The following is a 13,533-nucleotide window of genomic DNA, read 5'->3' on the forward strand; positions in this document are numbered from 1 at the left end:
AATCACGAGTGGAACAATCAGAGGAAAAGTATAGTAGAAACATATGCACAACTTCTGGATTTATCACTCACTCCTGGTTTTGGCTTACAAATACTGATGTAAAATACTGACCAAATACTGGACGTGTGAGCATGGGCTAAAAAGGATTTCTACCAACGGAGGATTGGTGAATACAAATATCTATTAAGATTACTAAGCTATAAACCATCATAGTAAACCTGCTAGGATATGGTAAAACATTATGATAGGTGGGGACCACCTCTGGGACCGCTGCCAATCAAAAAATCTGAGTAGGTTACCAAGGAGTGGGGGAAAATGGATGCGAATATGACTACTGGGTCCAACTATAGAGGGTTTCTAGTCAACAGCCATAAAATCAATAATTGGTTGTGATTGTGGACCTTCCCTTTAAACTGTATAAAACATCCTATCATCTTGACATTACCTTTATAATACACGTAGGCTGCGGTAGATCACATTCTTGTAGAAGAGCAGAAAGTACTTAGCAGAACAAGTAAATGTGTAAAAAGTACAAATATATTTTATTTCCCCTTGCACAGTTTTTTGCTCCCATGTAATAAATTGTAAACATTCTTCCATTCCACGCCATGGATATATTGTTATTCGGTTGGAGATTCACTACAATGTTACATTTTAATAAGCTTTTAGACTGTAAAAAGTAAGGATCATTGTAGCGGGAACCCAAGATACAGCCTTTAAAGGGACTCTGTCACCTGAATTTGGCGGGACTGGTTTTGGGTCATATGGGCGGAGTTTTCAGGTGTTTGATTCACCCTTTCCTTACCCGCTGGCTGCATGCTGGCTGCAATATTGGATTGAAGTTCACTCTCTGTCCTCCGTAGTACATGCCTGCACAAGGCAATCTTGCTTTGCGCAGGCATGTACTATGGAGGACAGAGAATGAACTTCAATCCAATATTGCAGCCAGCATGCAGCCAGCGGGTAAGGAAAGGGTGAATCAAACACCTGAAAACTCCGCCCATATGACCCAAAACCAGTCCCGCCAAATTCAGGTGACAGAGTCCCTTTAAAGAGTTGTCCTGTCACAACCTACTGAAGACCTACCCATATACTGGGTCATCCATTTAAAATCGGTGGGGGTGGGACACCCAGGACCTCTGGCAGCTTGATGTAGACATTAAAATGAGCTGAACTGCACAGTTCCATACAATTTGCAGAGGCCAATGTTGGGTACCCAAGATCACCTCCTGTTTCCATAAGGTTGGTTTCTTTCATGGTCCAGGTACAGACTGCTTTTCTGGTTCGGCCACGTTTTTCCTAACCCGATCTCAATATCCTCATTGACATATATGAGACTGCTTAGTTCGGGACAGATGCTCAGCTGATCCGTGCTTGGACCATGAATTTTAGACATGTAAAACAGGCCTAAATAAGAGATGATCTTCACCCTGCTTTTTGCAATTTGATAAAGTATCCTAACTATATGCCCAGATAGCTCCTTTAACAAATGTACATTAAGAATGATATTAAGTATATAGTCATCTTTTATCCTACTAATTTGCTTCAGGCATCCAAAGGATTGACTAAACACAACAGATCTGTTATTTTTTTCAGAAAAAATTATGGAAAGGTGTCCAGAAACATGAGATCACGGTCAGCTATTCTTCCCAACGCCCTCATTCATACAAGCTCTGCTCACTGCTAGGCGCCTCTGGCATGACTTAGTCCCTGTGGGGGACATGTTAAAACTCAACATGCCCAATATCTGCCTTGGTTCAGTCGGGCAGTCACGACAAGTTCAACTGACCTCTCTTTGAAGCATTTGAGCACCATAAAGTGATATTTCAGTTAATAGATGTTATCAGTTATCCACAGGAAGAATGATTCCTACTAGATCGGCAGGGGTCCAAGCGATAACACCCTCATGGATTGTCAGAATGAGGGACTTGTGTTCCCACTTTGGCTAGAGCAGCATAGAGTATAATATCGATAGAGATAGCCGAAGTCAGCCACTTCTGGCAGTAACAGACTGAATAGAATGGCCCTCAAGTTCCTTTTCTAGCAATCGATGGGGGTCATAGTATTTGTACCCCAACAGATCTAGTAACTCTCTTTCAAATGCGATACCAGTTTAGTATTGGTTTATTACCTGATGGATGACGTGCTAACAAATCTATATATCTACCATTAATGTTGTGGATTGCGTGGTGACCGGAATCTAAGAGTCAGGAGCAGGACCTGGGCTCAGCTGTAAATCTATGCAACTTGGAATGTTTCCTGTGCATTATGTTATCTGTCAGTTAATAATGTAATCACTGATCGCACTCTCCAAGAATAACGATATCTTCGTCTTTGTATAAAATAGATAACACAAATATAATAATGCAAATGTCCAGTTCTGATGTATGTATCCTGGTCCCAGCAACGTCTTCGGAGTCTTCCCCGCTGCAGATCATCTTCTCATTGTTTGCCTTTTTATCTGAGACTAGAACAGTAAGAGGACATATTAAGAATGGAAGCGCTGTAACCAAAGATATATGTAGCTACTGTATGCCTGTGCAGTAACAAAAGAGCAGAGGGAGTTTTCCAAAGTGGGAAGTGTTCGGCATCCTGCTGCAGGGAAGCGGGGTGGGAATACTAATTATGAGGTCATATATTATATACCGTAGGATATATGGGTGTATGTGTCTCCTGCAGCTCAGTACTATGTATAGAGGTGTGCAAGAGGGACGTTTTCCAAGACTAAACTATGTACAGCTGGGAGTAACCAAATGACAGAGCTGATTAAACCCCTGACGAAGGCAGGACCGAAACACGTGTTGGGGCGAGTGCGCACCCCCTGGGGACCATTACTGCTTCCCTGTATAGGTTTGACCCTTCACACTAAATACCTGTCTGCACATGGCCATGATGGCTACTCATTATAGTTTATAATGTGCTGACTGGATTGTGGGATGAATTGTTCGCTATACAGAGTATGTACTGCTTTACTGTTTCTTATCATGAAAGACATATTTATATGCATTACATGTCCTTTTCTAAGGCAAATCATGATCTATCCTTGGCCACATGCAGTCATACCCAGGGTCATGTGCCATTGTTTTTTGCAATGGTTTTTGTTATATGTGTGTCACCCCCTACACCTTATTTGTAACTGTACAACTAATAAATCGAGTATAATTATTTATATTATTGACCATAGTATCGTTTCTATTCCTTGCTTCCATGTTATATGACGATAGGTCCTTATTAGTCCACGTTACATTTACATGGCCCCAGGCGGTGTATAATGTTATTAGCAATTAGCATTCACTTGCCATGTGTTTGGGTCATAAGAGCTCCATTTATAATGGGTATATAAAACCAGACAAGAGAAAGTGTATGCATAAAAATTGGGATCACCACACCAATACAAAAATAATAAGCAAAATACAACTTTATTAAGGGAACATCATACAAAACACATAAAAACATTTAAAAACCCCATAATGTGACCTGGGGTAACGGGTCCATACAGATAACAGATAAATGCTATAACACAGCAAACAACATTGTACAGCTCATATGCATCAGTAAATAAATCACAAAGTCAATATTCCCAACATATGGGCATGATATATTATAATGTACTACCACACACCAAATCCAAGATCCTGTATATCTTACCCTCCCTAAGTATACTGACCTTGAGGAAGACGCTAGAGGCGTCGATACGCGTGGGTCTTAAACAACTGCACAGCCTGGTCCTGCTTTAGTGCCACTTTACCTATTCTGCTAGGATCCATACCACTGCCTAACCTATTTAGGGAGGGTAAGATATACAGGACCTTAATATCAGGGGCTAGGGATTCAGATGTCATTTACTATTTCTTGAGGGGAATTTTATTATCTTTTGTCTCTCCTCTGGACCCTTTTTGTAGGGGGCATTATTACGTGTGCCTGGATTTATTCCAGGATCTTGGATTTGGTGTGTGGTAGTACATTATATTATATCATGCCCATATGTTGGGAATATTGACTTTGTGATTTATTTACTGATGCATATGAGCTGTACAATGTTGTTTGCTGTGTTATAGCATTTATCTGTTATCTGTATGGACCCGTTACCCCAGGTCACATTATGGGGTTTTTAAATGTTTTTATGTGTTTTGTATGATGTTCCCTTAATAAAGTTGTATTTTGCTTATTATTTTTGGATTGTTGTGGTGATCCCAATTTTTATGCATACACTTTCTCTTGTCTGGTTTTATGTCATATGAAGTATGCAGGTGGTGATCCCCTAAAAGTGTACTATATATGCAGATGGTGCCCGCTCATTAAGTGTGTTTTTGGTTATAATGGGTATATGTGGCATCCGGGAAAAAAAACAGAAACCAGGCGTACTGGAAACAGGGACAAGAGAAGGGGCCTTAGAGGAAGTACAATGGAAGACTATGTTCACACACACTGTTTTGCACGGTTTTTAACTGCAGTTATCTTATACAAATAAAAAGCTGCTTTTTACAGTAAAACCTATGAGACGTCAGCAATCGTTTTTTTCCTGCTTGAATTTGAGAACTTCCTTTTTTTAAAAAAAATCAAATGAGAAAGTAAAAAAATGTTCGTTTTTGGTGAATAAAACGAACATTATTAAAAAGAACACATGTAATCCGCACCTAAAAAATACTGCAAATAACACAACAAAAATTCCACAAAACAGGTGTTTTGAACGCAGCGATTTTACTGCCAAGAGGGCAGGTTTCGGCTGCAGAAAAAAAAAAGCAGCAAAAACACTGTGTGAGAACATAGCCTAAGAATTCATTATCGGTCACTTCATATGAACTGTTTTCAAGATTTGTAGCAAGAGCCAAGTAAGACTAGAGTCAAAAGCCATTTGTGTAAATTCACCATTACTTACCATTTTCCACCTTATTATCTTTATCCATTCGTCTGCTTCGGCCCCAGTCTTCGCACACAGGTAATACGTCCTCAGAGGGAACACTAAACTACAAGGAAACAGCAGGTACTTTGCCATTATCTTAATGAAGAAGTTGGGCGGAACTGACTATTTTTACTAAATCCTTAATCTCATATTTATCAATCTAAAGTTGCCAAAATTCTGGAGTAATTTGCACCAAAAAAACTCATCACTTGCACCATATTTATAATTAATTTAAGACACTTTTTACAACTTGTCAGACTAGGGGCTTGGACACACTGAAAAGGGAGTACAGATTATGGGGAAATAAGCATGGCTTCTTGTGCGGCACAATGGGTAAAATAATGCGGCAAAATTATGGCGCACAGTTGTCACATTGTCTGGGCTCAATCAGACGTCAGTTTTTCTCGTACGAGATCTATCTGCGATTTTCGCGGATAGCGCTTGTACATGTTATAGTCTATGGAGCTGTTCACAAAATCACTGAGACTTGTCCGATTATTTGAGAATGCAAGTATATGGGTCCGTGAAAAAAATTGGACGGCAATCAAATGCCATCCGTGTGTGTTGTCCATTTTTCAGACTTTTTATTATGAGAAGCTTTCGAAACCTCCATTTTTTTTTTATCAGAGAAAGATTTTGGTGAAACTCTGACGAAACACTGATGAAAGTCTGATTAAAAGCATTGATGAAACTCAGACTGTTATTTGTATATGAGAAAATCACTGACGTCTCAAAGAGCCCTTAACCGGCTCAGAGGTGATGTGAACGTAGACAAGTCAGTCTTAAAATCAGACAGATTTCTCAAACAGCATGCATCAACGCTTTGATAAAATTGACACATTTTACGTCTAGTTTAGTCTAAGTTTGTACCTTTGAAGAATGAGCTTTTATAAATATGCCCCATTGTGTGTGTGGGACTTCTGAAGGTGGCCCAAATATGCCATTTCTAAGTTTATTCTTGTAAGAGGCACAGGACTGCAGTCGTGGGTGAAAGGCTGCCGTTCTCCCACACCCTGGCCCCCTACTAACAAATAGTGTCCTGTCTGTCTTATGGTTTGGGTGACTTTTGGGTTTGTAGTCTCCGCTGTACTTCCCATTTACCAACTATCCTTATTACTTTATCTTATTCTATACTCTTTCCTAATGTTCTTATCCTGATGCTTTCCCCATCCTTAGCACATTGATACACTGCCAAAAAATAGATTTAAGTAATAAACAGGAATCATCCATCCTGTTCCTCTCCATTAAACCGTTATGAAACTATATAAGCATTCCACAGCATTATTTACATCCGTTACAAAAGCGTACCCATATTATTAGGAAAGGACGAAGAGCATGCCTGTCCCTGACATACTCTTACGTTCTCAACATTAAAAAAATGTAAATTGGTTGTAAAAACATGCAACTTTCCAATTTACTTGCTATTAACCCCTTAACTACCAAAGGTATTTTCGGTTTTGCTCCCCTTCTTCCCACAGCCATAAATTTTAATTTTTTGGTCAATGTGGCCATGTGAGGGCTTGTTTTTTGCCAGACGAGTTGTACTTTTTAACACCACCATTGGTTTTACCATGTCGTGTACTAGAAAACGGGAAAAAAATTGCAAGTGCTATGAAACTGCAAAAAAGTGCAATCCCACAGTTTTTTTTTTTTTTTACCATGTTCACTAAATGCTAAAACTGACCTGCCACTATGATTCTCCAGGTTTATAGACACCAATCATGTCTAGGCTCTTTTATTTAAATGGTGAAAAAAAAATTCCAAAGTTTGTAAAGAAAAAAAAAATTGCGCCATTTTCCGATATCCGTAGCGTCCCCATTTTTCATGATCTCAGGTTGGGTGGGTTATTTTTTGTGTGCTGAACTGGTGTTTTTAATGATACCATTTTGGTGCAGATACGATCTTTTGATTGCCCGTTATTGCATTGTAATGCAATGTTGCGGTGACTCAAAAAACCCCCCCTAATTTGGGGGTTTTGATTTTTTTTTAATCTCGTTACGCCGTTTAGCGATCGGATTATTTTTATATTGTTAGATTGGGAAATTCTGAATGCGGCGATACCAAATATGTGTATATTTGAATATTTTTTTAATTGTTTTATTTTAAATGGGGCGAAAGGGGGCTGATTTCAACTTTTATTCATATTTAAAAGATTTTTTAAAAATTCATTTTCTACTTATGGCATGCTTCAATAGTCTCCATGGGAGACTAGAAGCTGCCATAATCCGATCGGCTCTGCTACATACAGGCGATGATCAAATCGCCTGTATGTAGAAGAATTGCTCACTTGCTATGGGCGCCGACCACCTGGCAGTGCTCATAGAAATCCGGTAGTGACAACCATAGAGGTCTGCTGGAGACATCTGGTTGTCATGCCAACCCATCGGTGACCCGCAATCACGTGACAGGGGTCACCGATGGGCGGGATTTCTGTCACTATTGCCGGATGCGCGAGTTAAATGCCGCTGTCAGAGACGGACAGCGGCATTTATCTAGTTAACAGCTGCGAGTGGATCGTGATTCCACCCATGGCTGTTAGAGGCACATGTCAGCTGCTCAAAATAGCTGACATGTTCTGGAAAAGATGTGGGCTCAGCGCCGGAGCCCACATCAAAGGGGGAAGAGTCCGACATCGGCGTACATTTACACCCGATATCAGAAAGGGGTTAACAGTTCTCTCTGTTCTCAAGAAAGCGGGATTTTAATATAGTTTACTGCTATTGTCTATCAGAGGTGGTTGGTCTCATAGGTAAAAAGGGCAACACCTGAAAATCTGCCCAGCTTCAGGGCGCCTGTTCTCCAATGCTGCAGAGGTAAAACTGACTGTGCGTGCCCATGGGAGAGTGCACACTTTGGGCAGCAACTTAGCTGTGCCACTGCTCTGAATTGTCAATAATCAGGGGCGCACTGGGTTAACAGTCTTATAATTGGGAATTTAGTTATGTTCAGAATGAGTCAATCACATTTAAAGTCATGTTAAAGGGGTTGTCAAGTCCAAATCGATAAGTCTTCAGTGACTCTGTGTGACTGCGGACCTATGACTCCCCCCAGCGCACGCACAGTCATCTGTGTGCGAGTGTGCAGCACGCATCTAGTCCATGCTGCTGATAAAAAACTGACATGTCTGCGGGTTCTTCACATGGACACACTGTGTTGGTGAAAAACCTGACATGTGCGCACCACCATTGAATACAGTGGGTGTGCACATGTCTGTACTTGCAGTCCTAATAAAGCGGATGTGTGAAGAAAGCCTAAGGAGGAGTGGGCAAATATTGCCAATCTACATGTGCCATGTTGATAGACTCCTACCGAATGCTGTTGTGGCACCCCTAGGGGTATTTGCCACAAAAATAGTTACTGACACTAAATACAAATATTAAGATAGCAAAACTGCACTACCACCTCCGGCCAGAAGGGGGAGCTCCAGAGACTCCCCTTGATCCATTCTGGTCTGAGAGAAGAACTGGCAGTTGGGCTAAGGAGCTGAAAGTGAGAGGTCATACAGCTGAATTTCTAACAGCCCTGTGACTGTTTCCAGGCCTAAATCACTGGCCTGAGGAGAAGAGGGACAGAGAAAAAGGACATTGTGAGAACCGGGTAGCATTAATCACTACCCAGAAAAGGCGCAAAGACGGATACCGGATCCGTGGCTGTATTCATTATATATAATACAGCAGCCGGAAAAACGTGAGGTGATATCAGCTTCACTAGGGCCGGACGCAGCAACAGATACAGAGTTCAGCGGTACTCCTGGAGGGGGTAAGCCGATAAAAGGACTCGGGTTGCCCGTTGAACCAGGACCCGGAGGGGACAGATTGGGCCGGAAGCCAGTTCACATACAGCAGCAGGGCCACATAGAAACTGCGTACAATAAGAGGCGAAGACCCCGGCAGGGTCAAAGTAATTCAGAATTCCCATACAGACTCCGGTGACAGGACTGGTTGTAAATCCCTTTATGTTGAAGTAAACTGGTTAAACGTTTCAGTGCCTCAGACTTTCATTTGGACAATAGCTATCTATCCAGGATCAGGATCATCACCGCTGAGAGAACCTGCTGCTGATCAAGTAAGTGCCTGTCCCCTCACGATACCCCTTACACTGTGCATTGCCTGAGGCCACAGCACCGGGTCAAGCCACCCGTGACATACCCCTCAAGAGACAGACCCCATTGGTCCGGTGCTGGGTACCCCGGTCTCCTGCGCGTCACACTGTAAAATTCAAAGGGTGTAAAAAGTATAAGTTTAAGGGCGTGCATATTTATGCAGCTCCATTATTTTTATTTCTTTTTCTACCCAAAAAGATTTCTGTTTATTTTTTAATAGATTTGTACACAGTATGGGTGACATTAAAGGTTAAAAAAGGTGAAATTATTCTTTTTCCAGGAATGTGTACACTATTTATGTATTTTAAGGCAAGATCATTATTGAAATGGCGCATGGTTGTTACAATTTTTCCGGTGACACCAAGGAGTCTGTGAATGTGAAAATTTCATAAAAGGTTCATGGTTGATCACCAGTTTATTGACATAAATTGAAGAGTCGTATCAAGAGTTATTAGTACAAAACAGTGATAAAGGCAATATATTAAGTACATACCAAAAACAATTCACTTTTGCCTGTGAGTAGTCGAATTGTACTGCACTACACTCATTAAGGTCCAGTGTCTTTATTGGCTCTTGGGACTGCAAAAAAAGAAAAAGAGTAAAAAAAGACACTTTTACCGTTATAGCATAGAAATAATAGTGGCAGCTCTAAATGTAATAGTAATTTGACCATCTATAATATAACGCTGGGAGCGTCACTCTGTCCGAAGCCTTTATAGACTGCGCAAGCACCGGTGCAGTCTGGCCCCCACAGAGTGACACTCCAAGGAGATCGCGGTATGCGTAAACACTGAACGCACACCGCGATCTCCAACAGAGAAGCAGGGACCACCAGGAGGGTAAGTATCGGCTATATTCACCTGGCCCCGTTCCATCGCTGCGCGCCGCCATCTTCCGGGTCCTCTGCCTGTGACGTTCAGTTCAGAGGGCGCGATGACACGCTTAATGCGCCCTGCCCTCTGACTGACCAGTCACAGCCAGAGGAGCCGAATGATGGCGGCGCGCAATCATGGCGGTGAAACGGGGCCAGGTGAATATAGCAAGTGCTGGGGGGCCTGAACTAGCGGCGATACCGGCACCTGACCCCCACAGCGCGCCGGAGTCCCCGCCTGCTCAGGCCCCCCAGCACTCGGCGCCCAGCGACGATAGGAGAGTATGGTATTTTTTATTTTTTTTCATATATTGCAGCAGCATACAGGGCATATACCAAGGAGCTTCTTATGGGGCCATAAACCATAATGGAGCAGTGTACGGGGGCATATACAATGGAGCATCTTATGGGGCCATAAACCATAATGGAGCAGTGTACGGGGGCATACACTATGGAGCATCTTATGGGGCCCATAAACCATAATGGAGCAGTGTACGGGGGCATACACACTGGAGCGTCTTATGGGGGCCATAAACCATAATGGAGCAGTGTACGGGGGCATATACCATGGAGCATCTTATGGGGGCCATAAACCATAATGGAGCAGTGTACGGGGGCATATACAATGGAGCATCTTATGGGGGGCCATAAACCTTTATGGAGCAGTGTACGGGGGCATATAATATGGAGCATCTTATGGGGCCATAAACCATAATGGAGCAGTGTACGGGGGCATATATTATGGAGCATCTTATGGGGCCATAAACCATAATGGAGCAGTGTACGGGGGCATATACCATAGAGCATCTTATGGGGCCATAAACTATAATGGAGCAGTGTACGGGGGCATACACTATGGAGCATCTTATGGGGGCCATAAACCATAATGGAGCAGTGTACGGGGGCATACACACTGGAGCGTCTTATGGGGGCCATAAACCATAATGGAGCAGTGTACGGGGGCATATACCATGGAGCATCTTATGGGGGCCATAAACCATAATGGAGCAGTGTACGGGGGCATATACAATGGAGCATCTTATGGGGCCATAAACCATAATGGAGCAGTGTACGGGGGCATATACCATGGAGCATCTTATGGGGCCATAAACCATAATGGAGCAGTGTACGGGGGCATACACTATGGAGTATCTTATGGGGGCCATAAACCATAATGGAGCAGTGTACGGGGGCATACACAATGGAGCATCTTATGGGGCCATAAACCATAATGGAGCAGTGTACGGGGGCATATACCATGGAGCATCTTATGGGGGCCATAAACCATAATGGAGCAGTGTACGGGGGCATATACAATGGAGCATCTTATGGGGCCATAAACCATAATGGAGCAGTGTACGGGGGCATATACAATGGAGCATCTTATGGGGCCATAAACCATAATGGAGCAGTGTACGGGGGCATATACAATGGAGCATCTTATGGGGCCATAAACCATAATGGAGCAGTGTACGGGGGCATATACCATGGAGCATCTTATGGGGCCATAAACCATAATGGAGCAGTGTACGGGGGCATACACTATGGAGTATCTTATGGGGGCCATAAACCATAATGGAGCAGTGTACGGGGGCATACACAATGGAGCATCTTATGGGGCCATAAACCATAATGGAGCAGTGTACGGGGGCATATACCATGGAGCATCTTATGGGGGCCATAAACCATAATGGAGCAGTGTACGGGGGCATATACAATGGAGCATCATATGGGGGCCATAAACCTTTATGGAGCAGTGTACGGGGGCATATAATGTGAAGCATCTTATGGGGCCATAAACCATAATGGAGCAGTGTACGGGGGCATATACCATGGAGCATCTTATGGGGCCATAAACCATAATGGAGCAGTGTACGGGGGCATACACTATGGAGTATCTTATGGGGGCCATAAACCATAATGGAGCAGTGTACGGGGGCATATACAATGGAGCATCTTATGGGGCCATAAACCATAATGGAGCAGTGTACGGGGGCATATACCATGGAGCATCTTATGGGGGGCATAAACCATAATGGAGCAGTGTACGGGGGCATATACAATGGAGCATCTTATGGGGGCCATAAACCTTTATGGAGCAGTGTACGGGGGCATATAATGTGAAGCATCTTATGGGGCCATAAACCATAATGGAGCAGTGTATGGGGGCATATACAATGGAGCATCTTATGGGGCCATAAACCATAATGGAGCAGTGTACGGGGGCATATACCATGGAGCATCTTATGGGGCCATAAACCATAATGGAGCAGTGTACGGGGGCATATACAATGGAACATCTTATGGGGCCATAAACCATAATGGAGCAGTGTACGGGGGCATACACTATGGAGCATCTTATGGGGCCATAAACCATAATGGAGCAGTGTACGGGGGCATACACACTGGAGCGTCTTATGGGGGCCATCAACCATAATGGAGCAGTGTACGGGGGCATACACTATGGAGCATCTTATGGGGGCCATAAACCACAATGGAGCAGTGTACGGGGGCATACACACTGGAGCATCTTATGGGGCCATAAACCATAATGGAGCAGTGTATGGGGGCATATACAATGGAGCATCTTATGGGGGCCATAAACCATAATGGAGCAGTGTACGGGGGCATATACCATGGAGCATCTTATGGGGCCATAAACCATAATGGAGCAGTGTATGGGGGCATATACAATGGAGCATCTTATGGGGGCCATAAACCATAATGGAGCAGTGTACGGGGGCATATACAATGGAGCATCTTATGGGGCCATAAACCATAATGGGGCAGTGTACGGGGGCATATACAATGGAGCATCTTATGTGGCCATAAACCTTAATGGAGCAGTGTACGGGGGCATATACCATGGAGCATCTTATGGGGGCCATAAACCATAATGGAGCAGTGTACGGGGGCATATACCATGAGCATCTTATGGGGGCCATCAACCTTTATGGAGCAGTGTATGGGGCATATACTATGGAGCATCTTATGGGGGCCATAAACCTTTATGGAGCAGCGTATGGGGCATATGGATGGGAGCAGCAAATTAAAGAATGGTGGCGCAGGATGGGAGCAGTACATGACAGGATGGGGACCCAGGATGGGTGCAGCACATGACAGGATGGGGGCGCAGGATGGGAGGAGCACAAGACAGGATGGGGGCGCAGGATGGGTGCAGCACATGACAGGATGGGGGCGCAGGATGGGAGCAGCACATGACAGGATGGGGACGCAGGATGGAGCAGCACATACCAGGATGGAGACCATATACCAACATAAATGCTCGCCACCCGGGCGTAGAACGGGTTCAATAGCTAGTAAATATATATGGTTACATATAAGGTATTTCAATGTGGATAGTTATTTGCAGCATAGTCCAGTATATAATATATATACAGTGTAAGTGCAGCGCCCCAGGGTCCTGGTCGTTGCAGTAATATCATTCTCCTCTAGGGGGGACTGACCAACACCAACACACAACACATTTCATACTCCAGTCCACCAGGGGGAGCTATGCTCCTATTTATTAGGGAACTCTTGATAATTAAGTAAAACTGGTGGTCTGGAGAGGAAGTTAGTCAGTTGCTGGCTGAGCTTCGGCTCAGGTAGTTGGTCCCTGATAGGGGTAGGAGGCTGCCAGAGGCCTAGACAGAA

The 13,533-nt window shown here is 43.6% G+C and overlaps 1 protein-coding gene across 1 annotated transcript in view; it reads right to left on the reverse strand.

Moving 5' to 3' along the window:
• Window positions 1–519: 519 nt before the first annotated feature.
• Window positions 520–13,533, reverse strand: part of DAPP1 (dual adaptor of phosphotyrosine and 3-phosphoinositides 1) — a 131,796-nt gene continuing 118,782 nt past the window's right edge. The window contains exons 7-9 of the mRNA XM_069743613.1: window positions 9,499–9,584; window positions 4,880–4,967; window positions 520–2,467 (exon numbers count right to left, since the gene is read on the reverse strand). Coding sequence (XP_069599714.1) covers window positions 2,435–2,467; window positions 4,880–4,967; window positions 9,499–9,584 — 207 coding nt within the window. The 3' untranslated portion in view covers window positions 520–2,434. The remainder of the gene's footprint in view (window positions 2,468–4,879; window positions 4,968–9,498; window positions 9,585–13,533) is intronic.

The sequence above is a fragment of the Ranitomeya imitator genome, chromosome 1, assembly GCF_032444005.1.
Source record: "Ranitomeya imitator isolate aRanImi1 chromosome 1, aRanImi1.pri, whole genome shotgun sequence".
Taxonomy (NCBI): domain Eukaryota; kingdom Metazoa; phylum Chordata; class Amphibia; order Anura; family Dendrobatidae; genus Ranitomeya; species Ranitomeya imitator.